This window comes from Barbus barbus (genome assembly GCF_936440315.1).
Source record: "Barbus barbus genome assembly, chromosome: 1".
NCBI classification, from domain to species: domain Eukaryota; kingdom Metazoa; phylum Chordata; class Actinopteri; order Cypriniformes; family Cyprinidae; genus Barbus; species Barbus barbus.
Window position 1 is genome coordinate 46681455 of NC_136729.1, and position 16302 is coordinate 46697756.

Sequence of the window (16302 nt, forward strand, 5' to 3'; positions counted from 1 at the left end):
ATGAGTGGCTTCTGAGAAGTGAGTCTTGGTCCCCAAGAGAGGGGAGAGCAGAGGACTCTAGGCTATTGAAAGCATCCTCATCCACCACAGGCATAAGCTCTCTGGCCTCGTGCTCCGGCGAGCAGAGGCCTCTAAAAGTCTTTAAGCGAGAGGAGACCTGACAACACTCACCGAAACAGTTGAGCTCTTGGAGCGGAGACCTCTGCATACCGACTCTCTAATCGAGAGGAGGTCTACTACGCTCCACACGCTGGACATCCTGTGAGGAGGTGCAGCTACCACTCACATAACTGCCCCAGCGGAGCTCTGGCGAGCTGAGATCTCAATAGCTCTCAGTAGTGAGAGGAGACCTGCGGCGCTTGCCGACTCTGGCGAGCGGAGGCCTCTAAAACTCTCTAAGCGAGAGGAGACCTGACGACGCTCGCTGAAGAGTCGAGCTCTTGGAGCAGAGGCCTCTGCATGACGACTCTCTAAATTGAGAGGAGGCCTACTACACTCCGTACACTGGGCATCCTGTGAGGAGGTGCAGCTACCACTCACATAACTGCCCCAGCGAAGCTCTGGCAAGTGGAGGCCTCAAAAACTCTCTGTAGCGAGAGAAGGCCTGACGACACTCGCCAAAATGGCCAAGCTCTAGGAGCAACTCTCAGCAGCAATAGGAGGCCTACCACGCTTGCAGTGACCATTTCGAGGGGAAGAACGATATTGGTATGCTTTGCCCCCAAAGCAAACCTCATAAACCCCCTGCTAAGGAAACCAGTCTCCCGAAACTGGCCTCTGGTGTGCCTAGAGCTGCTAGCTTGATGCCCTGAAGCGGAGGACCGGCAGAAGACGACCAAACCAGCTGCTCTGGGGACCCCCGAAGGGTCGGCGAGCCTCTCAGTTCCGCTACGTTTCCGGGCGGAAGAAACTGAGAGATGCACTCGCTGGAGACCGCTGCGCCGTGGAACACTAGCAGGGTTGGCAGACCGATCTCCTGAGGGCACTGAGGAGAGACGGGCACCGAGTAATGGGGTTTTACGCCGCTCTTCCCCAGAGGGGCCAGCCCTCAAAAGTCCTGGGCCATAGGCAGCAGGACGTCTTAGTCGAAGACTATCCGGCGGTAATGACGGTCCCGGGATGGGCCCGGGAGCGCCACTCTGACTCCAATATTCTTGGAAGTACGAGAAGTGACACTCCCTAAATGAGGAGCTGGAACACGGTTGGGGCTGCTCTGCCCAGCAGCCCCTGCTGACCACCTCAACCTCCTCAAAGGAAGAGAGGTAAAACATTGTGCTCTCATTCGAGAATAAGAGCCAAGAGGCTCTTATACACGTGTATATGTATATATATATATATATATATATATATATATATATAATTCTCTTCGACGCAGCTCGAGTTCCTGAAGGGGAACTAGAAAACTATTTACTGTTTGCCAGTGGGGTAAGAAATAAACAGATGCCATGAAATCAAAAGTGACTCAATTGACGATAATGTATGAAATTTGCCAAAAACTTCACTAATGTGATTGTACCTTAAAGGATTTTTTTTTTTACATTTTGACCAGAGTGCAAGATAGAATTACTTTTACATTTAGAGTACTTACTCTACATACACACACTTATGCCAGTAATCATTACTTAACTTTCCATTTTTCTCACTGCAGGCGTCTCAGTGGTGTGACGTGGTGTCGTCCTCCTCTCCCTCCTCTTCCTCGTCCTCCCCTCTCTCCTCTCTGCCTCCCATCCCTCCATCACGTTTCCAGGATGCTCGCGCTCTTGCGTTGGATCTAGGTGGTGGGGCTTTGCTGGACCTCTGGTCCCAGACTCTGGAGCGCTATCAGAAAACACTGGCTCAGTTTAAGAGCCGAATCCTGCAGGTGGAAAGAGGCTCGTCAATGGCCCAGGGTCAGGAGCCGGACTCCGGGGGACGAGGGAGGACTCCCGCTCCCAGTACGTCCAGCCTGGGGGATTTAGAGGGGGAGATCGAGCCAGACTGGTACCCTGGAGGAGCAGAGGGGGGCATGCAGTCCTGGGGTTCACTGGCGTCTCTCTTCCGGCCACAAAACTGTTCAACGCTCAAGATTGGAGAGGAAAAGAAGAAAGAGTGGGTGAATCCAGGAGGGGGGAAGTTTCTGCAAAATCTGCTGCATCCGGCCAAGAAAAATGTAAGTGTGAATGTTTTAGAGTGAGGGAGTCACAGTCATGAGTTCAGCAACCATAAACTAAAACTCTCTAAAAACCAACTAGTGAATGCATACTAACACCTTTACAGCTATCTAGCAACTCTCTAGCAACCACTAACCACTTAACAACACCCTAGCAACCACATACCAACACCCTTGAAACCATCCAAAACACATGCATTGCAACTCCATAACAACCACCATGAACACGCTATAAACTACTTTGGAACACCTTAGCATCTGCATAGCAACACCCTGGGAACCATCCGGAACATCCTAACAAGCAAATAGCAACAACTTAGCAACCACCCAGAACCCCCTGACAACTGCATAGAAACATTCCAGTAACTGTAAACCAGTATGCTGGGATCTTTCCAGAACACCATAGCAATCATCTAAAATACCCTAACAGCTGCATAATAACTCAACACCACAAGAACCTCCCACAGCACCCTAGCAACCATCTAGCATCATCCTCCTAAATGCATGCAACACCCTAGAAACTATCTACCTATTCCTTAACAACCATCAAGAACTCATTAGAATCTGCTCAGTAAAACAGCAGCTAAGTATTCATTTTGTGTCCTGCATGTTTTTTTTTTTTTTTTTTTTTTTTTTTTTTTAGGTGAATAAGTCTGCATGTTAAAATGAATACTTACTTGTAGCCCAAAGTATACTTCCTTTTTATACATGTACATGTATAAAAAAGTATACACCATTTGTAAACATACACCATTTGACAGTATGCTTGAATGCAGGCAGCCAACACATGCTCTAGAAAGCTTCACCTTTGTCCAGTGCCTGCGCTATTTTTTGCCAGATGTTATGACTGAGAAAAATGTCTTCATACTTTGTATCTCATAACCCTCTCACACAAGCTCTTGTCATTGCAGAAATCTGGTGTTGTAACCTCCGCTATTTTGTTGTTGTAGTTGTTTCGTCTTTGTAGTTTCATTTTCTACTGTGAAACAACGGCCCGGGGTTGAGGCTAGAAGGGGATACAGCTACGGTCACCAGGGCTTACTGGGCATGCACACATCAATATTGCATCATTTTTTTCATGCTGAACAACAATAATTATTGTATTAGCATTATTGTAATGGTAGGTTTAGGGTTGGGTAGGTGTAGACGGCAATAAAGCAGAATGTGATAGGTAGCAAATTTACTTTGTTATTTCCCGGCCATATCCTTTCTAACCACAACCATGGCCTGAGCCAGAGCTGCCACCTTGTGGAACAACTGATTAATGCCAAACAAATTCAGTGTGCATGTGTGACCTGAGCATACTAAAGTTGGTTACACAAATCCGGTGGTGCATGTGCAGTACATGCATACTATTTTGGTGATAAAATTTGCGTCATGCACACTGTACGCAGGCCTTCATGTTAATGTAAAAACCGAAGTATACCTTGGGCTTAAGTAACCGGTTGTCTCTGTCGTGCTGTAGGCCGCAGATGCGCCACTCCCTCCCAAACCCCCTCGCAAGCGTCACCCCAGTTTCGACCTCCAGGCTCTGCTGGCCCCGCGCCGTTCGGCCGCCGTGTCTAAACCCGCCGAGTCCACATCGGGCCAGTCCTCTCCGCTGTCCTGGCTGGGCCGCCGGGGGCTGACGGATCCCATCCTTACAGCAGGGGTGGCAGCAGCGCTTCCAGGATGGAGGGATCCCGCTGGAGGAGGAGCAGGAGCAGGAACAGGAGGAGGAGTGCTGATCAGAGGAGTGGAGGTCAGCAGTAAGGAAGTGGCGGATCATACGGGCTTCGCGCGCCAACATGTGCTGCTCAGTCGTACTGAAAGAGAGACAGGGGTGGAGAGAGCGGGAGTGACCGCACAGAGGTGTGTGTGAGAGATTTCCCTTCAAAAATCACCTGATCAAATTACTTTGTGAGGATATTTGTAAATGTTCATTAAGGGGCTAAATAAATGACATTGCAATTCTAGAGCTGCCAATTTAATGCATTTATTTTGGTCTTGCTTCCCGAGTCACTGCACCCTCCTGTTGCATTCAATTTTCTCCCTGTTATTTCTTCCAAAAATTGTGTGACAGTTTCTCATTTAGGGTCATGCATGTGAATGCAAAGTTTTTACACATAGCTTTCTTTTGGAAAGGCTGTGCAAATATTGGTGGAATCAGTTGTGTTAGGGGTCAAAAGGACCCGCCATTGATTTACATGCAATTTACCAAAAATCAACACTTTGAAAAACAGCAAACAGAGTAGCTAGATTTTTTACACAACAGGTCAATGACAAATAAGGCATTTCAACATCAATTTTCATTAAAGATAAACCATGTTTTTTTGGGTCAATCTCTCGCTCTGTCACAGCAAGCTGTACCTACAGTGGTGTCGGCTGGTCAGTACAGAGAGGCAGTATGTGGCTGTTCTTAAAGGTGTGGAGGAGAACTATCTGCCCCTCCTGGAGTCTTCAGACGTCCCGTCTGTGCTGAGAGGAAAGACAGAGTCACTCTTCTGTAACTGGAAAAGCCTGTCTGCCTTCCACTCGCAGTCACTCCTCCCGGCCATGGAGGGCGCTCTCTCCCAGACACTGCAGCAGACCGACTGCTTCAGCAAATATGTGAGTAACAGCAAAGACTACAGAAATACGAAGATGGTTCACTCCAATACTTATGAATGGGAGAAAATGCAACACGCAATATGGCGGGATAGTTCTGCCCTCTAAATGAATGAGCCAATCGTTGACTGGTAATGTCATTGCATCACTGCAGTGGCTGTTAGAGGCTTCGGTTCCCATAGAAACCTGAGGCTGGACCAGCAGCTGCGCATGTGCAGTCATAAGCGCGTTGGAGCTACGCATGCGCATTGCCTGGTCTAGCCTGAAAAATGAACTTTTTAAATGCTATTTGATCATAAGAAACAACATTCATGGGGCAGTTCATTTCAATTGTTGTTGCTGATTTGAAATATGTAATTTAATCGTGAGTTCAGCGAGCTGTTTTTGAGATTTCAGGATTCCCCCATTCATTTAGATAGGACTTGGTCTTGTTTGAGCTGCCCGGAGGCGTTTCAAATATGCCGGCCGAGTGAACGGACTTTCCTTCAAAGGGACTTTGTAACAGCTCACCTTTTAACAGTTTTTCCATATTTTGGCAAAATTAGAGTTTCATTGTAAATGACAACGTTAAAAATAAATAATTAAAGATAATGCAATCTTCATATAATACAAATTTTTATTTAAAAAATTTAAAACAGCCACATAAATGTGAACGAAGCTGAAAAAACAACAATACTGAGATCATAACAAGAATGTTATGAATAATGAAATGTTAGTATGTATCCATATGAATGGAGTATTTCCTGATATCTGTTTGGTCTGTCTGCTCCACAGAAGGATCAGTTTCTTCTGTATTCCCACTACATCCGGATGAGACCTGAGCCGGACGCTCTGCTCATCAGTCAGGCTGCTGACTTCTTCAGGGTGAGAAAACAATAATTCAGCTATCATCAAAGTTTCATTTAATTGATTAATATGTCATCAGAGCACACACAGGAGAGGTGTAGCTGTGTCCATATGGCACTACTTTCTATGCTAAATCCCCCCCCACAAAAAAAAAAACTTACTACAAAAGCATGAAATGTGTGCCTCTACTGTGTTAAATAGTAATGAGAGGCCAGTTTATACCCCTGTGTAGAAAAAAGAAAAAAAAAAGAAGCACACTTACTTTTAAAATCAGTACTTAATACAGATGTAATATGGTGCTAAAAATAAAATAAAAGAATACTGTAAATGTGAACTGAATGTAAAACTCAGTTTAAATTGATATTAAATGCAATCAGCTGAACTTTAGAGACTTCGCAAGTAGGATTTTTTAGTTAGTAGCACAGTTTCTTTATTACTTCTTGTTTTGAAATATGGTTAAAGTGTACTGTTGCATGTACTGACCAGCATTTATGCTATTTATGTCATTTATATGAAAACCTGTATGAAACCCTAATCCGAACACTAAACATAAAGTATATGTAGTTAATTAATATTACTCAGTACTTAAATGTATAATTACACTGTAACAAAATAAAGTCTAAATTTTCAGTTCGACAATATTAAAAAGGTTGTTTTTTTTAAAAAGTGTATTTAAGTGTGTTAAAGGAACACTCCACTTTTTTTTGGAAATAAACTCCCCAAGAGTTAAACAGCTGGGTTTTACAGTTTTTGAATCCATTCAGCCGATCTCCGGGTCTGGCGGTAGCACGCTTAGCTTAGCTTAGCATAGATCATTGAATCGGATTACACCATTAGCATCTCGCTCAAAAATGACCAAAGAGTTTCGATATTTTTCCTATTTAAAACGTGACTCTTCTGTAGATCTTGTACTAAGACTGACGGAAAATTAAAAGTTGCGATTTTCTAGGCCGATATGGCTATACCTAGCTGGGGACTACTTTCAGGTGCAGCGTAATATCATTGCGCCTGCTGCACCCACGGTACGGCAGCAACGTTCCTTGATTATTACGCCGGAATGAGAGTATAGTTCCTAACCATAACGGCCTAAAAAATCACAACTTTTCATTTTCAGACTACTGTTGGCTGTAAGCTGATCTGTCTATTCTTGGCTCTGTGTACTGTAGAGCAGTTTATGTTGCACTACTGTCTTTGCCCACAGGGTGGCAAATGTGTTTTTGATATCTGTGCCATCTTTTAGATGTGGGATATAATGATTCATTCTCTCTCTCTCTCTCTCTCTCTCTCTCTGTCTCCAGTCGAAGCTGTCTTCCTCTCTTGTTCCTGCTCCTCCGTTTCCTCAGTGTCTCTCCTCTCCCGTTCAGAGACTGGAGCAGTACTGCCAGACACTGGAGGAACTGGGCGGTCTCAACCCCACCTCTGACTCCGCCCTCTCCATCCTAAAACACGCCCAGCGGCACGGAGAGGATCTGCGAGCCAGTGATCTCATCACAGGGTGTCCGGTATGAGCTCAAATCCCACACTCACTCAGAACACAGTCTACAGTGTGTCTTTGTGAGGTCACATGACCACTGCACTGCTGCCACCTGGTGGTCAAAAAGAAAATAACAGATTGACCTTTATTCAATTTAAAGGGTCAAGCATTCACAACATAATACTGATAATTATCATGAAATCAAATATGTTTTTTTATGGATTATACATGCAATGAATGAACATTAAAGTTGAAGCTGGAGTATTAAAATAAATTACTAAAACTAAGAGTGAAAAAAGGTAAATAGTTTAAAAAGCTAATTCAAGATATTAATCTAATAATACATAAATAATCATATAATTATGCTGTTCCTGTAGCTCTAAATGGTGCCAACAACACCTTGATTTTTGTTTTCATACACCTATTCCGGCAAAAATGTGTGCCTTGAATAAAAATGTGTGCCAAATGCATAAATAACTGTGTGTGATATCACTGTTTTAATAATGTGCAACACATACACATCTGATAATGTTTCACGATCCTTTAAAAATAGTGTTTTTTTATTTAGCAGGCTGATTTATCCTCAGTGATGTAAAGTACACGCATTAGGTCCAGATCTCGCTCACATGTGCAGTGGTTTTAGTGTACAAAGGAACATGAGTGGTTTCAACCTACAATCAAGATCTAGAATTAACACTCACTCTGTGTGTGTGTGCGCGTGTGTGTGTGTGTGTGTGTGTGTGTGTGTCAGGTCCCCGTGGCGGAGCGTGGAGATCTGGTGCGTCAGGGTGAGCTGTGTGTTTGCGGTGGAGGCCGACGGAAGAAAGCGGGAGTCAGAAACGTCTTCCTCTATCAGAACTATGTCATCTTCACCAAACACAAAACACCCAACCCGGGATGCAGTGTGTACAGCTTCAAACACAGCATTAAGGTACACACACACACACACGTTAAACACACACAGGCTGTGTTCGGAGGGGAACACTAGTGTACTGCACACTACTGTACACTGCCTGCTATTTATTTAAAACAAAATGACTACAGTATGCATTATGAGACAAAAAAGGTATTTTGTTTATGTTGTGAGATTAATTGTATTCATTGTTCACTTGTAGTCTACTTCAAAGATAAGATAGATAATATACTATTGATGAAAGTAAAGACCACTTCAAACTTAAAGAGAGACACTTTACAACAATGTTAATTAAAAGGTTTTACTTCAATGAACAGTTTAAATCATTATGTTTTAATAATTTTTGTCATGCTTCAAAGAAGTACACTTATTTTGATGTTTTGACTAACATACTAAAGCAAATGTAAAGAACTTGTAATTATAACTGCTGTGTGTTAAATGCATCTTAAACACACCGATACAAATACGTAATTACAAATATATACAAGTACATGGCATACAAGTTTCAATAGAAATTACATTAAAGTGCATTTTAGTTTATCATAAATGTTTGTCAGTACATTCAGCAGTACTTTAACCATATATATATATATATATTTTTTTTTATATATATAAGTAATAATGAAATTACATATAAAGATGTATTAAAGCCCTACTTAAGTAGGTAAAAACACTAAAGTTAAGCTCTCTGCATTTAATATAAATGTAAACTATAATACATTTAATTGCAATTAACTGCAAAAACATTACATTATTATTATTTTTAAAGTATATTATTTCTGACCCAAATGGCATCTCAGTCTGATCATGTGGATTTTTTGTGCATAGATATATATATACATGAATATGTGGGAAACGGTATTTGAAGAGTTCTAATGCAAAAGCCTCTAAAATCTTGGTCAAAAATGCTATCATAATACTGAGAGCATGCTCTCCTCCACACATAGTACATGTTCATCAAGTACTTTCACTTCAAATGCACTAAATCCCAGCCTCAACTTAGTTGAGTGATAGTTCTTACATAGAAACCTATACATAGTAGCCAGAAAGAAATGGTAACTTTAATGAAAAACGTCAGACGTACTTAGAGGCTTTTACATCTGAAGTCTTTATTTATTCGAGTCGAGTCGAGTCGTGACGTATTGTCAAGTATGGTGACCCATACTCGAAATTGGTGCTCTGCGTTTAACCCATCCAAATGCACACACACAGCAGTGAGTAGTGAACAAATGCACACACACACACACACACACACCGTGAACACACACCCGGAGCAGTGGGCAGCCATGCTGCAGCGCCCGGGGAGCAATTGGGGGTTCGGTGCCTTGCTCAAGGGCACCTCAGTCGTGGTATTGAGGGTGGAGAGAGCGCTGGACATTCACTCCCCCCACCTACAATCCCTGCCGGCCGGGGGCTCGAACCCGCAACCTTCGGATTACAAGTCCGACTCTCTAACCATTAGGCCACGACTTCCCCCAGTGGGTGCACACTGACAGTTTACACTCTGTGCACATCACACTAACAGCGTGAGTAGTGTGTTAGTATGGTGGTGTCTGACTGCCTGTGCTTCCTCAGACCGGTGAGATGGGTCTCACTCAGAGCGTGGGCGAGGACGGACTGAGGTTTGAGGTGTGGGTGAGACAGGCGTCCCGCACCAGAGACTGTCTCACCCTCCAGGCCTCCAGCGTTCAGGACAGAGAAACCTGGAGCCACGACATCGCACAGCTGCTCTGGACTCACGCCATGCACAACACAGGTCTGGACTAACCTTTGACTTCACAGCTTTACAGCAGCAGTCACCTCTGACCCCTGTTACATACAGTGCCTTGCGAAAGTATTCATACCACTTCATTTTTTTTTCACGTTTTATTTTGCTGCCTTATGTTAAACTGCTTTAAATTACTTTTTTCCACATCAATCTACACTCCATGCACTATAATGGTAAACCAATTTTTTTTAACATCTTTGCAAATTTATTAAAAATAAAAAACTTAAATGATTCCATTTCATAAGTATTCCGGGACAGTTGGAATCTAGCTCAGGAGCATTCATATTGCTTGAAGGTGTCACTAGACTTTGAGTGAAGGTAACCTGTGGCAAATTGAATTGAATGGGTATGATTTGGAAAGGCACACACATCTTAATAAAAGGTCCAACAGCTGATAATGCATAACAGAGCAAAAACCAAGCCCTGGGGTCAAAAGAACAGTCAGTAGAGCTCAGAAACAGGTTTGTGTCAAGCCACACATCTGCAGAAGAGTTCAGAAAAAAATCTACTTCATTGAAGGGTCACAGAAGCATGTAGTCTCGGTTACCCTTAATGGAAGAAGTTTGAAACAACCAGGATTCTTCTTAGAGCTGGCCTCCTGGCCAAACTGAGCAATTGATGGAGAGGGGCTTTGACTAGACTGGTGACTAAGAACCTGATGGTCACTCTGGTTGAGCTCCATGATCATATGTGGAGATAGGAGAAATCTACAGAAGGACAAACACCACTGCAACACTCCACTGATCTGGGCTTTATTGCGGTGTGGCCAAACTCAATCCTCTCCTCAGTGAAGACAAAATAAATCACACTTGGAATTTACCAAAAAGCACCTAAAGGACCTTCAGACTGTGAGAAATAATATTCTCTGGTCTGATGAACCTCAATTCCAAACATCATGTTTGAAGGAACACAGGCACTGCTCATCACCTGCAGAGTACCATCCCAAAAGTAAAGTGTGCTGGTAGCCTCATGCTATGGGGCTGTTTTTCAGGGACTGAGGGACTCATCAGAACAGAAGAAAAGCTCAATGCACCAAAATATTGAGATAGCCTTAATGAAAACCTAGTCCAGAACATTCAGAACCTCAGATGCACTGAAGGTTTACCTTCCAACAGGATAGTTACCCTAAACACACAGCAACAGCAACACCCAGCCAGAGCCTGAGCTTGAACCCAATCATATATTTCTGGAGAAACCTGAAAATGTGCGTCTGCCTCCATCCAACCTGAAAGAGCTTGAGAGCTGTAGAGGTGAGGAGACAAATGAGGAGACAAATTAATTGCAAAATGTTGATGAGCAAAGCTTGTCGCATCAAACAAAAAAGACTTTAGACTGTAAAGGTACTTCAGCTAAATATTTAGTTAAGGGTATGAATACTTATGCAATGTACTTATTTTAGTTTTTTTATTTTTAATAAATTTACGAAGATGTGACGATTCTGTTTTAGATTGATGTGGGGAAAAAAGTAATTTAAAGCAGTTTAACATAAGGGCAGCAACATAACAAAATATGAAAAAAATGAAGGGGTATGAATACATTCGAAAGGCACTGTATCACTCTCTGCTTCTTTTTCTGTTGAGTATTTTCTTTTGATGGAGTGTTGAGTAAAATAGAACAAAATTATTATAGTGAACATCATGATTTCAGAAGTAGCCTGTAAAGTAGCCTCCTATAAACTCAGAGATGAGGAAGTAAATAACCACACGAGCCTGGTGTTTGTTAAAAAACACCAAGTTATTCTGCCAGGAATGTTCTCTGTGGTGTTTAGAGGAAAATATCTTGGATGCGCATCGGGCCACTACTGCCTGTAAATGCTAAAATTAGCAAACGCTGCCATGTAAAATATCTGAATAGGGCTTGTGATGCATGCAGATGATGCCTCAGTAGGCAGCGCACTAGGATTTTTGACAGATTTTTTTCCCAATATCTTGAGCTTTAGAGTTTACTGTCAAAAATACATTAGTTAAATACCGCAAAGTTCTGCTTAATTAAGTAAGTGCCCGTCCTCTCTAATTAATGAGCTCTTAAATACGAATACTTTGCCGTTATTGACCCAGTTATTTATGTCTAATTAAGACAACACTAAAAGGCAGTTTAATTAGACATCTTCCGTCTGTGTGTTTTCTGCAGGATCTTGTCTAGGGGCAGTTTTTTGTAAAATACCAATTTGTGATTAATTAATTAATAATGGAAAATGAATCTGTGTCACTCATTAAGGCATTGATTTGCATATGCACTTTTGTCTTTTCTTTATGCTAATGAGACTTTTAAATGACTACACATTTTCTTCTGTTTTGTTAGTATCCATCATGCTTTAGTGGTGTTTCTATACTGGGGACTCTCCAAATGCAGCATGGGATAAATAACAAAGAAGTCATTCACTGTGAAGAAACATTGCCCAGTACGCTTTTCAAGCACATATTTTCACAAAAAGACCTCTGTTTGGTCTAATAATGTAGTGTTAAATATGAAGATGAACAGCATTGTGTTTGTTTGTGTTTATTATATTCTACACCTGTGTGAACTTGAGCAGAACTTCATTCATTCACTTAAAACACCAAAATATTTAAACACAATGAGACTTCAGACACGATGAACATTTTCAGTGTGATTTAAGTGTCCAGATATTATCGGGGGCAGTGTAACTGAATGAAGTGTGTGTGTGTGTGTGTGTGTGTGTGTGTGCGTGTATGTGTGTGTGTGTGTAGAGTTGTGTCTGAAGGAGTCTCTGTGTATGGGAGTCTCCAGTAAGCTGCTACTGGATGTAACGGGAGCTCAAGCTTCAGAACTGGAATCCAGCTTCAGCCTGAACGACAGAGGTACACTCACACACACACACACACACACACACACACACACGTTGGTTTTTGTGGTTTATGGGGACTCTCCATAGGCGTAATGGTTTTTATACTGAACAAACTGTGTGTGCTATTGCCCTACACCAACCCTACACCTAAACTTAGCCCTCACAGGAGACTTTGTGCAGTTTTAGATTTTCAAAAAACACCATTTAGTATGTTTTTTAAGCCTTTTGAATTACGGGGACATAGGCAGAGTCCTCATAAACCACCTTCATATTGTAATACCTCTGTCATACCCATGTCATTATACACATTTGTGTCCTCATAAACCACATAAACATGCACACACACGCACACACACACACACACACACACACACTAATACAGACACACACACAGTCACACAGTCATCCTCCTGTTCTTCTGCACTGCATGTAGTACTTATAATTATCCACCAGATGTCACTTTATACTTCATCACATTAATGTTCAGGGACGAATTTCTTATTTCATAGCCAAAAAGTCGGCATATTATATGTATGTGTATATATATATATATATATATATATATATATATATATATATATATATATATATATATATATATATATATACATATGTGTGTGTGTGTGTGTGTGTGTGTATATATATATATGGGTTGTTGACGTGATATGACCTCACAAGATAACAATTAATATAATTAATATTGTCATTATTTAAAATGCAGTAAATGGTTAAACATTGCTTCGTCCTGCATGCAAGTGTTATAAAAAAGCTGCAGTGTTATTCAATTTTTTTCATTTTTTAGCCAAAATTGTCCTATGGTGTAACATTATTTTGTGTATTTGGTGTAATGCAATGTGTTTACGTGGTTCGAGGTTCAAAACATTATTTTCCACATCCTGTGCATTATTGTTGCTCCTCTGTGCTCCGCCTATCTGAAATGTGTCGATTTTTACAAAGCTCATCGTTCTGAGAAGCGAGGCATGCTCTGATTGCCCAGCTATCCAGTGCGTTGTGGCCGAATACCTCAAGCGTGAGACGGAAATGTTACGCCCCTTACCGTATTGTGATGCCATGTCCCGGCGTGACAAGACAAAAACAATAAAACCCATCATAAACGAGGCATTTGTTGCATTCAGTGAGGACATAATTACTGACTATAATAACTCCTACAGTCTTTTTACGCATTGCGCCACGCAATCATAACACCATGTCTGCATTTGTGATCGTATAAACGCCAAACAAACACTACTCTTCATGGCTCAAAACTCGTGTTTGAATTGTCAGTGGCAAATACTTAAAATATTGAAACATACTTACAGGCTGTGAGTCAATAATAATAAAGCAATTATTACAATTAAAGCAATAATATTACAGCCAGAATAATAGCTCCGCCTTCTTTCATTGCGTATACGTTTGAGTGGTGTTATGCAAATCTTCCCACACCGTGACGTAGACATGTGGGGGCGTGTTTGAATGAGCCGTTTTAGGAAGGTGTGGATGACTCTTAACTTTTATAAAGAATATCTCTTTGGGTTTGAGACTTTAGACTTTGCAACTTTACAGATCTTATCTCTGCACAAACAGCTTGTAAAACTCCAAAGAGAAAGGAAAACATGAAATCGCATCATAAGGGGAAGGGGGAGTGGTGTGTGGCCAAGTATGGTGACCCATACTCGGAAGTTGCGCTCTGCATTTAACCCATCCAAGTGTACACACAGTAGTGAACATACACCCGGAGCAGTTGGGTGTTCGGTGCCTTGCTCAAGGGTCTCACCTCAGACATGGTATTGAAGATGGAGAGAGTGATGGTTATTCACTCCCCCACCTACAATCCCTGCTGGACCTGAGACTCGAACCCATGACCTTCGGGTTACAAGTCCGACTCTCTATCCATTAAGATGCTTTTAATAACCCTTTATAATGCATAATACATAAAGGCTTTAAGTAAAGTGTTACCTAATATTTTAAGTCATTTTTATTTAATTAAAATTGGCAGTATATATTGGCAGTACAAGAATTACTATGATGTTTAATATTTGCATGTATATCTCTCTTTCTCACTGTCTCTGTTCAGTTCAGAGCAGTTGTTCAGATACGTCTTCTGTGGGCAGCATGAAAGAGGGCGACTCACCCGCCTCTGCAAGAGATTCAAAGAGAAACGGCGAGCAAACAGGTCAAACTCAAGTGAGTCACACACACACACACATGCACACACACACACACATGCACACACACACACACACACACATGCACACACACATACACCCACACACACACACACATGCACACACACATACACCCACACACACACACACACATACACACACACACGCACACACACACACACGCACACACATACACCCACACACACACACACATGCACACACACATACACCCACACACACACACACACACACACACGCACACACACACACACACAGCTGTGTACTTTGAGTGACGATGATGATGATATTTTATGTTTTACAGAGCTCTTCACCCTCCACCGCTGTGTGAATCATTTCAACTCATAATGCAAGTCTTAAAATTAATGTAAGTACTTAGTTTATTAATACAGTTTCTCATTTTTTTTAAATACATATATACATCTCTATCAGTGGAGAAAGGTGCTTTTTAGAATCAGAGTGTGTGTTTACAGCATCTACCTCATGCAACAAAACAATAAACAATGAAATGCTCTTTTAACCCTGTAAAACCTGCATACCTGTATGTTTAATGCACAGACTCAGACTTCGCTGTCACACAAAATCTGCTCCATGTCTTCTGATTGATAGTTTTACATTTATTCATTTAGCAGACACTTTTATCCAAAGCGACTTACAATTGCTATATATGTCAGAGGTCGCACACCTCTGGAGCAACTAGGGGTTAAGTGTCTTGCTCAGGGACACATTAGTGTCTCACAGTGGATTCGAACCCGGGTCTCTCACACCAAAGGCATGTGTCTTATCCACTGCGCCATCACCACCCCAGTTTTATCAAGTAAAAGCTCCACCTTCAGCTCCTGCTTCACATGTCTTTCTGTCAAACCTTTACTGATTTTATAAAGTAATCTTAAGTATAACTTTGATATTGCTAATAATATTTCAAGACGGACACTTACTGGACTGAAGCAGCTCAGCTTTACTTGATATACTTTTTTTTTTTTCTCAGTGAGACCCAAATCTGATATTTTGAGGAACGTTTATTTCTTCCTCTCAAACATCATTGTATTACAGTGCACTATATGCTTTGATCATCAAACTAAGCATTTCAATCTCATCTTAATAAGACATTATTGGAGATATAGAGGGACAGCTGATATTTATATCATTTTGTGTATCTGCTATATTGTTATAAAGATCTCATTGATTTGCATTACAATCATCAGAACTTCATCATATTAATATCAGCTTCTGCACAAATTGCTGATTTTTGCTCAATTTGGGTTTCTGAATTAAATTGAGCTGTTTTATTTCTTCCATATTCTCACTATATTATATTATATGAGCCTGATGCATCAAATATGGCGCTCAATAAAAAACACATCCAAACTTTATTTTAGATTAATTTTTCTGACTATGGTTTCATTTCAGGTGTAAACTATTTATTTTCTGTGTAAGGTACGTATTTTTTACTCATAATAGCATTGTTTTTTGTCTTTTCCTCAGAATCAACGGGTGCTGTTTCTTTAATCAAAAATGCTGCCACATATTTCCGACTGGGACAACTGGACACAAACTGGATCACGAGACGCACACAG

General features: G+C 41.4%; 1 protein-coding gene across 1 annotated transcript in view; it reads left to right on the top strand.

Moving 5' to 3' along the window:
- Positions 1 to 16302, top strand: part of LOC306871582 (rho guanine nucleotide exchange factor 40-like) — a 38126-nt gene extending 21824 nt beyond the window's left edge. The window contains exons 17-27 of the mRNA XM_079419643.1: positions 1649 to 2149; positions 3615 to 4000; positions 4489 to 4738; positions 5510 to 5599; positions 6880 to 7083; positions 7807 to 7986; positions 9544 to 9724; positions 12445 to 12555; positions 14617 to 14726; positions 15030 to 15092; positions 16211 to 16302. Of these exons, the coding sequence (XP_079275769.1) occupies positions 1649 to 2149; positions 3615 to 4000; positions 4489 to 4738; positions 5510 to 5599; positions 6880 to 7083; positions 7807 to 7986; positions 9544 to 9724; positions 12445 to 12555; positions 14617 to 14726; positions 15030 to 15056 (2040 nt within the window). The 3' untranslated portion in view covers positions 15057 to 15092; positions 16211 to 16302. The remainder of the gene's footprint in view (positions 1 to 1648; positions 2150 to 3614; positions 4001 to 4488; positions 4739 to 5509; positions 5600 to 6879; positions 7084 to 7806; positions 7987 to 9543; positions 9725 to 12444; positions 12556 to 14616; positions 14727 to 15029; positions 15093 to 16210) is intronic.